The 14,257-nt window shown below is 37.0% G+C and overlaps 1 protein-coding gene across 9 annotated transcripts in view; it reads right to left on the reverse strand.

Moving 5' to 3' along the window:
• Window positions 1-14,257, reverse strand: part of PKHD1 (PKHD1 ciliary IPT domain containing fibrocystin/polyductin) — a 368,588-nt gene that overhangs the window by 99,519 nt on the left and 254,812 nt on the right. For all 9 annotated transcript variants that reach the window (XM_064476570.1, XM_031434550.2, XM_064476573.1 and 6 more), the window contains 3 exons: window positions 12,302-12,415; window positions 9,756-9,843; window positions 1,077-1,231 (listed from right to left, as the gene is read on the reverse strand). In XM_064476570.1, coding sequence (XP_064332640.1) covers window positions 1,077-1,231; window positions 9,756-9,843; window positions 12,302-12,415 — 357 coding nt within the window. The remainder of the gene's footprint in view (window positions 1-1,076; window positions 1,232-9,755; window positions 9,844-12,301; window positions 12,416-14,257) is intronic.

Below are 14,257 nucleotides of genomic sequence, written 5' to 3' on the forward strand. Positions count from 1 at the left end.
CATCCCCAACCTTCGATTCATCAGTGTGAGATTTCCGCGTCTGGTTGTGCATGGTCCGTGGACCTCTTTCACGAGAGGGAGGAACCCCCGATCAACTGAGGCAGCGACAGGACCCAAGCAGCAGCAGCAGCGCCCTCTCCTGGTGGGCCTGGAGCTCATCGCTCCCCGAAGGAGCTTTCTCAGCCTTGCTGGTTGGTGCCACGCCCCACCATTCACATTTCACCTTGCATCTTACTGGCGAAGATTGCTAACAATTTCTCTTTTCCTGCCACTCTTTAAAAACAAAATCATCCCTGAAACTGTGATTTAGAAACTGTTTTAGCCAGAGTCCTGTGGAAAGCACATATTTCCCTCTCACATATCAGAGACAAAAAGATATCCTCTAACTCTTCTATTTCCGTGTTTTATTAGTTAGTAACTATATTTCCTGGGTTAAATGTATTTATTAGACTTAACCAGGAAATATGGTTATTTACTATTTATATGCCATATGTTTGAAGTGTATATTGTGTGTTAAAATATTCAGTACTTTTTTTTAAGAAAAACATACTTGGCTTCTATCTGTCTGTCTGTCTGTCTATCTATCTATCTATCTTTGGTGGTGGTAGCAGTAACAGTCAATACAAAAGATAAACTTTCAGTGAGGAAGGGCACATTCCTAAGTGTGGAAGAAGAAGTCATTATTTACAATAACTACCACATTCTAAGTGATTGTGTGATTCAATGTGCCAGGAAATGAACTGGAAACTCATCTCCCATAAGGTTTATTCTGGCTTAGCCATGAAAATGCCCGGTGACCTTGAACAAGATTCTTAGCCCTTCTGCTCACTTCTACAAGTCCCATTATAAATAAAAAGTTAAAAAATTCCCTGATGTCAAAGTATTTTTTTTTTAAAAATTAGGCAATAAAATTAATGAAGGGATGTAGATAAAGGCTTCTAGGATGAGCCTAGGGCAGTAATAAAGTATTACCCATCCCCCTGGAACACTGATCAGATCCAAGGTCCCCAGGCAGGTGACTGAACGCGTTTTTCTGGGCTCATTCACTTCCCTTAACTAACAAACCAAAGCCTTACCAATGTGCCGGTGTTTGAGCCGTTCATGAATCCTGATATGATGGCCCTTGACTTCTTTCACAGTGAGGACCTCAGCTTCGTGAGGCTCGTAAGAAGAGGAACTCAGGACAATCTTGTCGTGGGGTCGCCAATCCACCGTGTCTTCTACTATAATTCTGTAACAGTGTAAAGATGGTACTCAGCATACGGGCTGTGCGACACAGATCACCCACTAACTTCGGGGAGGAAAGGAAATCCACTGCAAGCAACAATTCCCACCAGGGAGGTTAAAGCAGACATATTAAGCCAACACAGAGAAAAAGAGCTTTTTGCAAAAATGTAATGCTAATGGAGTTAATCTTCTGGCTTGTATGTACACAACACAGAGACAGCAAAGATATTCTGTGGTCATGAAGTACAAGATAAAGGAACAAGAAAAAGTTCTAGAGTTGAGTATATGCCTTCTACACATGGTTTCCTAAAATGGAAATCTTCTTCCTCAACTGCGAAACAGTTTGAATCATGAAGGTATTTTTCAGGAGGGATGTTTTCTCAGATTTGCTGAAGACTTCTAATACCGCTTTCAGACAATTCACCATCATGCATTAAGGCTCACACTTTTACAGTCAAGCAGACAATGCGAATCCGAGAGGTCTCAGTAACTGTGTGACCTTGAGAAATCACTTAACTCTTCTGAGTTTCACATCTTCATTTGAAAAGTGACAATATTTGGAGCTTCCTTTCGCCATCCCTTGGTCATTGAAACGATATACAAGCCCCCGTGTCCCTGTCTTTGAAGTAAAAGGCTTTTGCTCTAGGATCTTAGGTCTCCACTGAGCCTCAAAAAGGCTGGCTCAAGAGTTAGTGATTAGGAAATGTGGAGACGTAGAAACAAAGAATAGCTGTTGGTCTGGGAAACCGGTAACAATTTAGACTATAAACCCACCACATGGCAGAATCATCAAAGATATAGATAAAGGCCTGACACACCGTTCCTAAGTTGTTTTTACAGGAAACAGACCCCCACCAGATGAGAACTGCTGACCACAAGCATATAGACCCCATACTGGTTGAAGCCAGAAAGTTGATGATGCTTAAAACTTCACCCTGAGGCCAACCAATCTGAAAATTGTGCATGAGCTGATCATGCCCCCTACAGCCCCCTCCCTCATGCTGCCTTTAAATTCCTTCCCTGAAGGCCATCAGGGAGTTCAGATTTCGAGCACAAGCTGCCCATTCTCCTTGAGTGGTGCCCAGCAATAAACGCTGTACTTTCCTTCTTCTGCACACGGGCCAGCAGACACAAATTTGGTTCGTTAACATTATTGCAGGAACAAAGGTATGCATTCCTTGAATGTGTTATGTTTCAAGCATATATATATATAAAACAATGAGGGTTTCATTCATTTTTGTTTATTTTAACTCACATTTAATAAACAATTTTGTTCAGTCTTTCACTGCTGCCTAGCTTTTCCTAGTGAGTGTGTCTACTTTATTCTGCATTCACATTCATTATTGACTTCAATGACATAAGTTTATATTGTCTGCCTCTTTTGCTAATGCTCTTATTTTAGCAAGTTTTGACAATAAAGTCTCCTTTACCAGTAAATGTTCATCCAGGCAACAGGTCCATGTGATTAGGCAACACATGTTGACTGAGCAACTGGTATGTATCAGACACCATAGTAGGTGCTAGAGACACAATGGTAAATAAAACATATACACTGTCTTTAAAAAGCAAATGAGATGGGGAATAAAAACACATTGAGAACCTTTGAGGATGGAGGGTCCCCATAAGCCTACTCTTCTCTGGTTGTTCGTTTCTTGGGAAATTATACCACACTTCACCCAGTTGCTCAGATCAAAAATTCTACAGTGACCTTTGATTCTTCCCTTTTACCCAACCCATCAGCAAATCACGTTGCCTCCATCTTCAAGGTGTATTTAACCACTTCTTTCCTCCTCCATCACTCCCACCCGAACTAAACCATCAGTACATGTCACCTGAAAGACGGCAATGTTATTGCAGTAACAGTTGATCTCTCTGTTTCTACTTTTGTCCCCCTAACAGTCAATCCTCCGCACAGTGTCAGTCAGATTCAAACACAAATTGAACCCTGTCCCTGCCCTGTTTAAAATCTTCCAATGACCATGATAAAATCTAAAACCTTTATCATAGGATTGATATAGTAGCCATTTAATTTCAAAGAACACATGGTCTCCCTTTGAAGACTCATGGTAAAACATACTTAACACTTGTAATGAGTAAAAAAAAAAATTCATTTTAATTCAGGTATATAATCTCTCTTGATTTATCTGCAATCCAAAAAACCAATTTAATTTAGAGATAAACTGATATAATAGTATATAACAAAAGAAAATATATTTTTTCAAACATCTTGCTAAGGTTACTTTGTTTGGTAGTGTAAGAAATGAGCCTAAGTTTATAAAGTTAAAGTTTATAAAGTCTGAGTTTACAAAATGAAATTTATCCTCCAAAGATATTACTCTAACATTCCTCATAAAATAAAGCAATTATATACAAATGAATTCAGAGCTACAATTCTGTTGGTGAAAATTCATAAAGGGGTCCAAGTAAAATCTGGACCCATAACAATACGTTAGAAAGACTTATTAAACTGACTTTCAACAGTAGGAAGATTGTAGGTCAATGTTTAAAGAAACATTTTAATAAGATCTGTAGTTCAGTTAATACAGTACTAGTATCAGCTTGCCGGGTTCAATAATGTCAATGATTATGTAAGATCTCATCAGGGACTGGTGAGTAAAGGGTACCTGGGAACTCTGTACTATTTTTGCAACTCCTTGTGAGTCTTAAATTATTTCACAAATTGTTAAAAGGTTAAAAAAAGAAATTATCCATAAAATGAATACATTATGCTAATTATATACATCATTCATCCAAACTCATGAAAATACTACTCCTCAGGACTGATTCTAAGTAACTTTGTTTCGAATATGATTTTGTTTTTAATATTTGTAATACATAGAACACGAGCCCAGGAATCAGACAAACCATGGTAAAAATTCAGCCTCAGGAACCCCTAGCTTTATAAACTCAGAAGTTTCATTTAACTTCTCCAGCCTCAGTTTTCATATCTGTAAAATGCAGGTGCTAAGACCTAACTTACAGCGCTGAGAGATTTAGATGAGATCACGTACGTAACATACTGGGTATTTGCCTGACACAGAGTAAGCCCACAGGACAAGAACTCAATAAGTGGGAGCTAGTTAATTACTATTGATAGTTTTAATTAATAAAATTGAGTTTCTTTCAAAATAGCCTGTAGCTCAGATCCTGAATGAGGTTTTAACACATCCTTATAAGAAAAATCCATTCATACGGCTCCTGCCAAATTCCAACTTGCTAACCTTATAATAATTAGAGATTCTTATTGATCCCAGTTGGAAATGCATACCTCACAAATCCTTTTGCATAAAAAGGCACTTCAGACTCAACATGATCAAATCCGAACTCATAATCTTTTCCCCCAGATTTAGTCCTCTCCTAGTGAGTGGTACCCAACCTTCCATCTACGCAGCCCAGAACCAAGAAAGCACAGCACCCCCAATTCATCTCAGAGATATTATCTCCTCTCTGTGTATCTGCCCACTTCTCTCCGTTGCCACTTCAGCTCCTGACTAAAAGCTATACCATCTCCTGCTTGCATCTCCTAAGTGGTGTCCCCAAGCCCGTTTTTGACCCTTCCTGTTGTCTGCATTGCACATACAATGATTTTTTTTTTTTTAGATAAAAAAATGTGGTTATCGGTGCTACCTCCCACCCATACTATCCTCTTAGAAACCTAAAACAGCTGCACAGTGCTCGTAAGAGGCTAAACACTGAAATACTTGGTATCACCGATGAATATGGCACTGACCCAGACCTGCCCCCTGGGAACCCCGCCACGCTTGGACCGTCCTCTCCTCATTAGCCATCTTGGCCTTCTCTTCAGTCCCTCATGTTCTCCGTCCTTCCTCCCACCACAGAGTGTCCTCTTGGGCTTTTGCCTCTCAACCACCTGGGCTGACCCCTCCTTCTAGGATGACTCCCTGTCATTGTCTCCCTGAGCCCCAAGTTTTATATCAAATTGCCGTCTTCACATCTCTGTCTGGTAGCACATTCCTGCCATCGCCCACCCTGACAAGTCTGCTCCTCTCCCCGTCTTCCCTCCATCGTGCACCAGGTTGATCCATCCAAACACTTGAAGGACTCGCCTGACATCAACATTCAATCAACCCATCAGCAGGTCCGCTCAGCGCCATTTCTTCTCTCCATCTCCACTGTCTCCTCCACAGTCCTAGACACCGTGACTTTTGGCCTCAACTGGCCTCCTGATATCCCAGCTTCTGCTCTGGTCTCCACGATCCATCATCTTCCCAGCAGCCAGAGTGGTTTTCAAAACACAAATCGGATTCCATCAATTTCCCCGCGTAAAACTTTTCAGTGATTTTCCCTTTGCCCTCTCAGACCTAAACACAGTACCGTGGGACTGGGCATCTGTAATGTCATACAACTCTACCCTCTGCTCACTCTGGTCCAGCGATAGAGACCTCCTTTCTGTTCTCCATCCCCCAGAGGCCACCTCAGAGACAATGCTGTGTGTCCCTCCTTCCCCATGCTCATCAAACAGGTGAGCCCTCTTACCATTCAGACCTCAGCTTAAATGTCCCTTCTCCAGAAAGATCGTCCCTGTCCATTCGCTGTAAAAGGGTGCACCTCATACTCCCCAGCTACCTTGGATCACACCACTTTGTTAATTTCCTAACATGAACATTTTTTAATCTGCAACTCTGTCATTTATATTTCTGTATTTGCTTCTTTATTGCCTATGTCTCTCCACCAAGATACGACAGCCCATACGACAGCTGTCTCTTCAAATTTGTCTCTAGGTCTGCAGTGCTGACAACAACCCCTGGTACAAGGTAGATACTCATCGGATGTTTGTTGAATGACTGAACGGTGTTTGCTCTGGCGAGAGCATTCTTTACACACACACACTGCCCCCACTTTTAAAGAAGGCCCCCTCAACTCTCAGGTCCCACCTCTGAAATCACTTTTCAGGGGAGCCTTCTGTAACCACAATGACTGCCGCAAGTTCTCATGTTCTCAGAATCCTACGTAGCCTTTCTTCATAGCACTTATCGCAGATGTAATTTTACATTTACTTTATATTTATTTGATTAATGTCTGGGGGCAGAGACCATGTCGATTTTCACCTGTTATGGTGTCTTCAGGTCATAGCTTAATATTTGACACACTGTTAGAATTCACAAAAATCATGCGGAATAAATATATAACAATGCTAAAATAACTACAAATGTAACAACTACTCTGCGATGACGTAAAGCACAGCAAAGCAGTTGCTAACTACCATTTCACCAAGAGGGATCCTTGCTGTGCTGTGTGCCCTTCCAGACTCTTCTCTGTCCACTACATGCATACATAAATATTATTTTATATTATTTACAAGACTACACTAATACGTAATACTATCTGCCCCACCCCCTGAAAGCTCACATCTCTTCCCCTTTGTCAACTTGGAATTCACTCTTTTTCACTTTTGCCAATTTAAAATTTTTAAATGGCATTTAATTTTTGTTTAATTAATATTTATTTCAGGTCTAGTATAGAAGAACACTTTGCCTTATGTTCACTAGTCAGATGTATGTCTTCTTTTGAGATTCATGTATTCAAACTCTTTAGCAATTATTCTTCTGATATGTTCCTACTGTTTTTTTTTATTCCTAAGAGTTCTTCACATATAAAAATACTAGCCTTCCATTTGTATTATTATAAATTGCAAATATTTTCTCATTGGTCACGCACCCTTTCATTTGGTAATTGACATGCAGAAATATTAATTATTTTACATTGTCAAATCTATTATTTCTTGCTGTTATGGTGGTTGTATTTCTTGTTACGATCAGACAAGTACTTCCTAGTTTAATATTACATAATATTTACTTAAATGTTCTTCAAATAATTGTATTTTTTTTTACCTTTAATTCTTTTAAACCCATTTATAATTTAAAGTGTTAAGTGAGAATCTAATCTTATATTTTTCCAAAGCATTGACCAATTATTCCATCACAAGTTTTCAACTAAATTGAAATGCTAACTTATTCCAGTTCTAAACAGTAATACACACCTGGGTCTATCGCTCAGTAGTCTTTTCTGTTCAGGTGCCAATAACAATAAAGTAATTACTCATATTAAAGGTATATATATATATATATATATAGTAATAGCTGGTAATGTTTGGCTATCTTCAAGTGTTTATTGTTCCAAAAGGCTTAGATTTAATGAGTTAGATTCCAAATGTGTGTAATTGGCTTGTGATTAAAGTTGCATTAGATTTGACATGTTAAAAATATTGAGCCTTTCCACTTATGTTATGCATCACCATTTATTCCAGTCTCCTCTCATGCTTTTGACTAGTGTTTTATAGATTTGCTTGTATAGCTCCTGTTTTTCCTTAAGTTTATTTATAGATATTTAAAGTGAAATTTTAAATAAGATTTTACATTGTAATTGAAAACTTTATTGCTCACATATTACAAGGCTATTGATTTGTGCATTTACTGAATGCAACTGACAGTTTTTCAGATGACCAGTTTTCTAGGACAAAAATGTATGTAATCCATAAAAAAAAATGATAGTTTGGATTCCTTTCAATAGTAATGCATTTTTTCTTGATTCAGTATACTGGCTAAAATTTAATAACAATATTTAATGATTATTTTTAATCACACTGCACTGCAATACACAGTGATTTTTTTTCACACAGTGATTTTTAATGTTAGTTTTTCCATTAAATAGAAAGTTGTTTATTTGAGAGACATTTTTAGCTATTTATTTTATATTTTTATTTAAAGCAGTGATTCTCAACTAATGACTAACCCACCCTATTAATAAACATTGATTTAAGGAAGTATCCTTGTAGTCTTAAGTTATTGCTTATTCCAAGAGTGCAAGCTGAATTTTATTAAATGCATTTCTGTTTTGCGCCAAACTGAACATGTTCTTTGTCTTTATACTTATTGTTTAGGTAAATTATATCAGTGAATTGTTTCTTTACTTGAACAAATCACACTCTTTTTTTTCTAATAAATTTCTGGATTTTATTTTTTGCTGTTTTATTTAGGATATGACTTAGATGTTTCCTCAGTTTTCTTTTTTGAGTTACTTTTAGCAGCTGTTTTAAAAATTATTTTAGACTTGCTTACTAAAACGAATTGAAAAGCTTCACATATATTCCCATGCTGTGGAATAGATTGTACAACAGAATAAGTGTCTGATATTTGGATGGTTGAAAGAATATGCCATAAATTTATTTGAGTCAAATATATTCTCAGGAATAAATTTTTGATAACTTAATGTCTTTTGCTATGATATACTATATATTATACATATATATATATACACACACATACACATATATATGCACATAATCTACTATGAAAATGTCTTATATAAACAGGGCCCTGATTAATACATTAACTTTCAAATTTTATGTAGTTTTATTTATAAAAACAGTTAAGTTGTCTTATTTTTATAACCATATTTATAGTATTATACTTAACTTATTCCAATGCTTACCTTATATATATATATACTTTACATACCTTTACACTACTCCTGAATTTTATTTGTATTCTTAAATTTTAGATTCAGTATAATCTCTTTATTAGAACACCTTTTCACAGTTTTTTCAGGTCTTGCAAAGCAAAAGGTGTCTTTTGTTTGCTTTCACATGTGAATGGCATTTGGCATTTGGCAGGGTCTTTGTTTATAATCCAAGCCTTTGCTTATAATCTTTTTCCCTAAACATGTATAGATTTTGCACCTCTATCTTCCTACATTTAATACTGCAGGGAATTCTAATGTTATCAAGCTTTATGTCCCCTTTTGTTTTCTTTTACTTTTTTCACTGTTTTTTCTTGCACTGTGAGGATATGTAGCAAATCATCATTCTTGAAGTTGTTCAAACTGAATGGAACTACTCCTGGGTTGGTTATGTGTATTTTAGTTAAAGTCTGAATTATTCTTTGTGTTGTCATTTTTCTGGGCTCTTATTTAAAGGAGCAGTTATCAATGTGTGCTTTGTAGTCTCTGTCTTCTATTTCTAATACCTTCTCTTTTAATATTTTTCTCTCTTGACCTTGTCCTCTGCATTCAGGTAGACTCCAGCAGTTTCTTCGCATGCTTCCTGCTCCCTCTGAGGCAATGGTGATTTCATTCTTCACCGCCTCCAATTCATTATTAAATTCCATTATCACAGTTTAAATTTCACAAGAGTCTTCATATGCCTCATCTCACTCCTATTTTATTTCTATTTATCTCCTAACCAGTGACATTTCAACTCAGACATTGTGGTCCCCCTTTATATTTCATCTGTTTTCTCATAGAATTTATATTTCTAAAGATATATTGACAGCAAAAAACATGTTTCATCTAAAATTTACTTCTTAAATAAACTAAATCATCCTTGCCTTTAGCTTATTTTGTTCTTCCATTATACTACAGAGAATTTTTTAAATCCCTAGTCTTTTTTTCCATTTATTCATCCTTGAATTATGATTCTTAATTGAAAATCTAATTTCATATTGTAACAGAACCTCAAGCAGAAGCAAATGAAACCAAAAATATATCCTTAACTTACTCTCGTTCCTTACCTCTCATTGCCTGAGGCGATGTCAGCCCCAAGATGTGTCCAGGATTTCTTCGGATAAGCACTATGAAGTTGAACTTTCCCAAACACCCCTGAAAATAAAAGGAGCAACAGTTGGATAGGGTTGGAATAGGATAGCACAATTCAGAGAAATTAAGGCCACACAAGTAAAACTCATGAGAAAGGTTATTGTGCAAGATACGTGATATGAAGGGGTCCACCTTATCAGAAAAAGGATATTTAAGTGCTTTATTTTCAGCAGGCCAACTACATCTCACAGGACTACGAAACCTATTTTTATTCTCGGAAAAGCTATAGAGAAATGAATGCTACACCACATCTAGTAACCCAAAAGCTGGGAAACAGACCACTCTAACAGCTAACTAGTTAGATTTCCACCATTGGGTGACTCCAAACCATTTGCGATTCTGTTGGAAGTTAACTGGCTTTGAAATTCTATGTTATACACTAGATTTTCCAAAGGCAAGGGTAGTTTTGTTTCCTGAGGAAAGAGATTTGGGGCTATGAGCTTTGTTTTCAATGGTTGGACATCAGATTTTTTTTGCATTGCAGATATCAAAGGATAGATCTCTAGTTCCTTTGTTTCAAAATATAATTTATTTCAGACTCATAAATTAAAGTCCTACCAGGGACATGCTTGATGCAGTCCAGTTTTATTCCTTCAGGTCTTTCCTCTTACATGTTTTATTGCCATTGAAAACCATGTGAAGAAAAATTCCTCATATTCTAGTGGTCTAAAGACGTTTTGTGCATGAACCAGAGCAATAACAAAATTATGATCATGCACTCCTAACACATGTCTATTCATTTGTTTTTAGATAAAGAAACATACATACAAATGAATATATTCATACGTGTTTGAATAGAAGTTCTAATATTTTCTTCCTGCACCCAAAGAGATTCGTCATCTTCATACCCACAGATTGGTGAATGCTGTTTTATTGCAAATCACTAATCTTGAAATCTAAAGATTTCACAATTTTTAGCAGAAAATGTATAAACAAGAGAAGCAAACGCCAGGCAGGTATAAATAATATGCCTTGGGTTTTCATCCAATGAGAACTAAAACAGCTCGAGTCATCAGAACCTTATCTACTGCTTATGCCAACATCCATAATTTTTTCCATACTCGACTTCAGCAAAAAGTCACAAGATAATAAAACTACAAGAAGGATTAATGGGAATGTGAAAAATGCTCTCAGTTTTAGGACATGTCCTGGAATCAATTTTTCATTAATGGTTTTATATACATATGTATATATTTTATAAAATATCATCATCATCAAATTTTTTAATCTTTTTGACTATTAGCTAAGTAGCCTAGACAGGGGAGGGACATAAAGTAATTTAGAGACATTTCCAACAACAACATTTCCAACATTAACAAAAACCAGTTTATTTCCTTTAATTTACCAGAAAGCAGATTTCTTGATCATTCCCAATCACCAAAAGTTTACTGTAAAATGACACCACTGCTTAGCTGTTTCAAGGAGATTATAATACTTGAAGAGATTAAAATGTGTCATGTACTTATGAAATCACACAATTTTAAGCATGCAGTGAAACAAATATTTCATGGCTTATTCAGTTTAGTATCTGAGAAAATTTCAAAAACACTTGCTTGGCCAAATGGCTGGAGTTGGGGATCAAGACAGTCACCCTCCCACACTCCTAACACAAAGTTTAATTCAACATGGCACTCCCTGGAACAGAGTGGACACCACAGGCAAAAAGAACTCGTGTTCCTGTGGTGATCCATCTAGTCTGCCAACTTGGAAAAAGTAAAATGTTCCTTAATCTCGTATTCTTAAAAAGATAAAATAAATAGCATAAATGAAAAATCACTTGGAAATAATAAAGCACTATCAACGTAATGGCATTATATGGCTATACATTATGAAAGCAGGTTACCAAACTTCACACTATCCTAACATGATTGTTTCCATCTTACTGGGTCACTGCGACCTTATCAAATTAGTAATGCCGTACAGGGAGAATAAGAAAATACTAGACGTCTGACCAAAAGCCTCTTATACCTATTCCTTAAAACTAAGTTACTGTGTAGCTCTTATTCCATAGTCATAAAAGCCCAGCCCCAGACTGTGCTCTTGTCTGGGCCAATTTTAAAATAAGATTTGGTAATGAGGCAGCATCAAATGAGGAAATTGTCAACAGTCAATGTTTCTTAGTAATCTATAGATAGTTTTTTAAAAAAGTATCAATAACCACATAGTATTTATAGTTGCTAACACAGCCTGTTTGTCCAGGCTTTGGTGTCTGACCAATCCAGACATAAATCTAAGTTCTGACACTATGAAACTGTGTAACCTTCTGCATATTTTTCATCATCTCTGAGTCTTAGTTTTGACATCTGTAAAATGTATACTCCTTACAGGAGCACTGGTGAGTGAAATCATAAATATAAATGACCTAGAAGAGTGCCTGGAATTTAGAAGGTGTCCTGTGAATGGGGCTTCTCTATCAGAAATACACATTTCATTTTTAATAAAAACTTCATTATACTCTTACCAATTGTTCCTGGATCAACACGAATTCCATTGAAACGGTCACAAAAGACTCCCTCCGAAGCTCTAAGGAGAATCAGAAGCTTTTTCTCTTTTTCTAAAGGATTTTCTAAAGTACCTGTTTACAAAGAAAAGTATGTCATGTAAAGTTAGTTTGAAATTTAAAGAGGGAGAAAAATTGTGGTGTAATTTTGAGAAATGCGAAGTAGATGCTATAACGTAGACTAGAGGAAGAAGAGCCAATGTTGCAGACAGGAAATAAGAAAGCAGGGGTGGGGGGAATAGATGCACTAAACTTCTCTGAAGGAGACTAGATTACTGTTTAGTAAAAATTCACTCTCCTTCCTTAAGGCAGAGTATACTTTCCTGACCTGCTAATATTTAGCTTGGTCACATGACTTGTTTTGGTCAATGACATTTGGGTAGAAGTGATAGTAATGCCAGTCCTGAGTTGATACTTTAAGATGGTTGGCAAGTTTTTACCAGTTTAACTTGCAATGATGTTCTCTGCCGTGAAAGGAGAATTCCTTAAACAGCCTCTAGGGTCTAAAGGAAGAGACATACACAGCAGACCCGAATAGACCACATGAATTGGAACGAAGTCTGGCATAAAAATCTGTTGTTGTGAGCCACTGAGACTTGGAGGTTATTTGTTACACAACACTATTACAGCAAAATCTGACTGATACACAGTTTATGGTTGGATCCCCACATTACATTTAGCAATTAAATCCTCAAAACGCATCCGAGATAAGTAAGTATGATTCGTAACTCAATGTTACATATTCATACAGAATGAGTCATAGAGGTTAAATAAAGGACTCATCCAAGTTTATCCAACTAGTAAATAGCAGGGTCTGACTTTGAACAATTGTCTGTTTATTCTAAGTGTTTTATTAAACACTAATAGGGTATTATCTAAGCCTAAATTTTTTTTAGCCGCATAAGGACACAATCCATTCAGGCTGGGATACTCAAACAGCAGTTGGGGATTACTTCTGAGCTTAATTTGTTGATGTAAACAGCAGAGTTTGGCCACTTTCAAGGTCTGAGAATTGTTTGGGGAAATTGCTGAAATTGTGTTAGAGAGTATGGACCAAACAAAGATTATTTTCTTCAGAAAACATATCTTAAAGCACATAACACATTACAAAGCATTAGATTTTTAAAGAAGGAACTAGTGAGAAGATTGTCTCCAAACTACATCCTGGATCAGAGAGGTTGACAAAATACATGTTCTTTCAAGCAGACCTTTCCAGCTAGAAATTTCTAAAAACATAACCCAAAATGAGATTGCCAAATATGGTATAAAGTAAATAGTAAACTTAAAATGGCCTGGTTGTCCTTTTGGTTAAGTGGTCTTTCAGGGGGCATAAAATCATTTTCCCCAGTTGTCACCCCAGGCAGACCTGGTTAGCCAAAGGCAGAGTGTGAGTTTCCAGCTTACTACCTACCTGCCTCCATAGTCCAGCCTTCACAGCCATTGGTCTACAAGGGATTGTTGAAAGTCATGTCTCAGAGAGGTAAATAAATCTGACTGGAGTCACACAGCAGGTCACTGGGCACGCAAGGATTAGACCCCACTGCCTGCGCTTTCCCAGTGAAATGCGAAGGTCCACTGTGGCTCCATGGAGGTGACGCCAATCCTCAGTTGAATGACTAATGTATATTTTTAGCCAAAACAAAGATGTGCTGGAGCAGAAAGAAGGGACGCAGGGGAGGAGGAGAATGTTTAAGAAAATGTGTGTGGTGTAGCTCTTATCTGGCGGTTATAAGTCTGGCCAGTAAGCCGTTTTCCAACTGTGATTTCATTTATTTCACGGAGGGTAGTTTAGATTCACGGGGGGAGAAAAATGGCCTAGCACTAAACAGATACCAGAGAGAAAAAAGTAGGACAGTTTTTGCCCTAGAGAAATGTTTGCAGAGTCCCACAAAAAGAGTTCAGCGTTCCTCTAAAATC

The sequence above is a fragment of the Camelus dromedarius genome, chromosome 19 (genome assembly GCF_036321535.1).
Source record: "Camelus dromedarius isolate mCamDro1 chromosome 19, mCamDro1.pat, whole genome shotgun sequence".
Lineage (NCBI taxonomy): Eukaryota > Metazoa > Chordata > Mammalia > Artiodactyla > Camelidae > Camelus > Camelus dromedarius.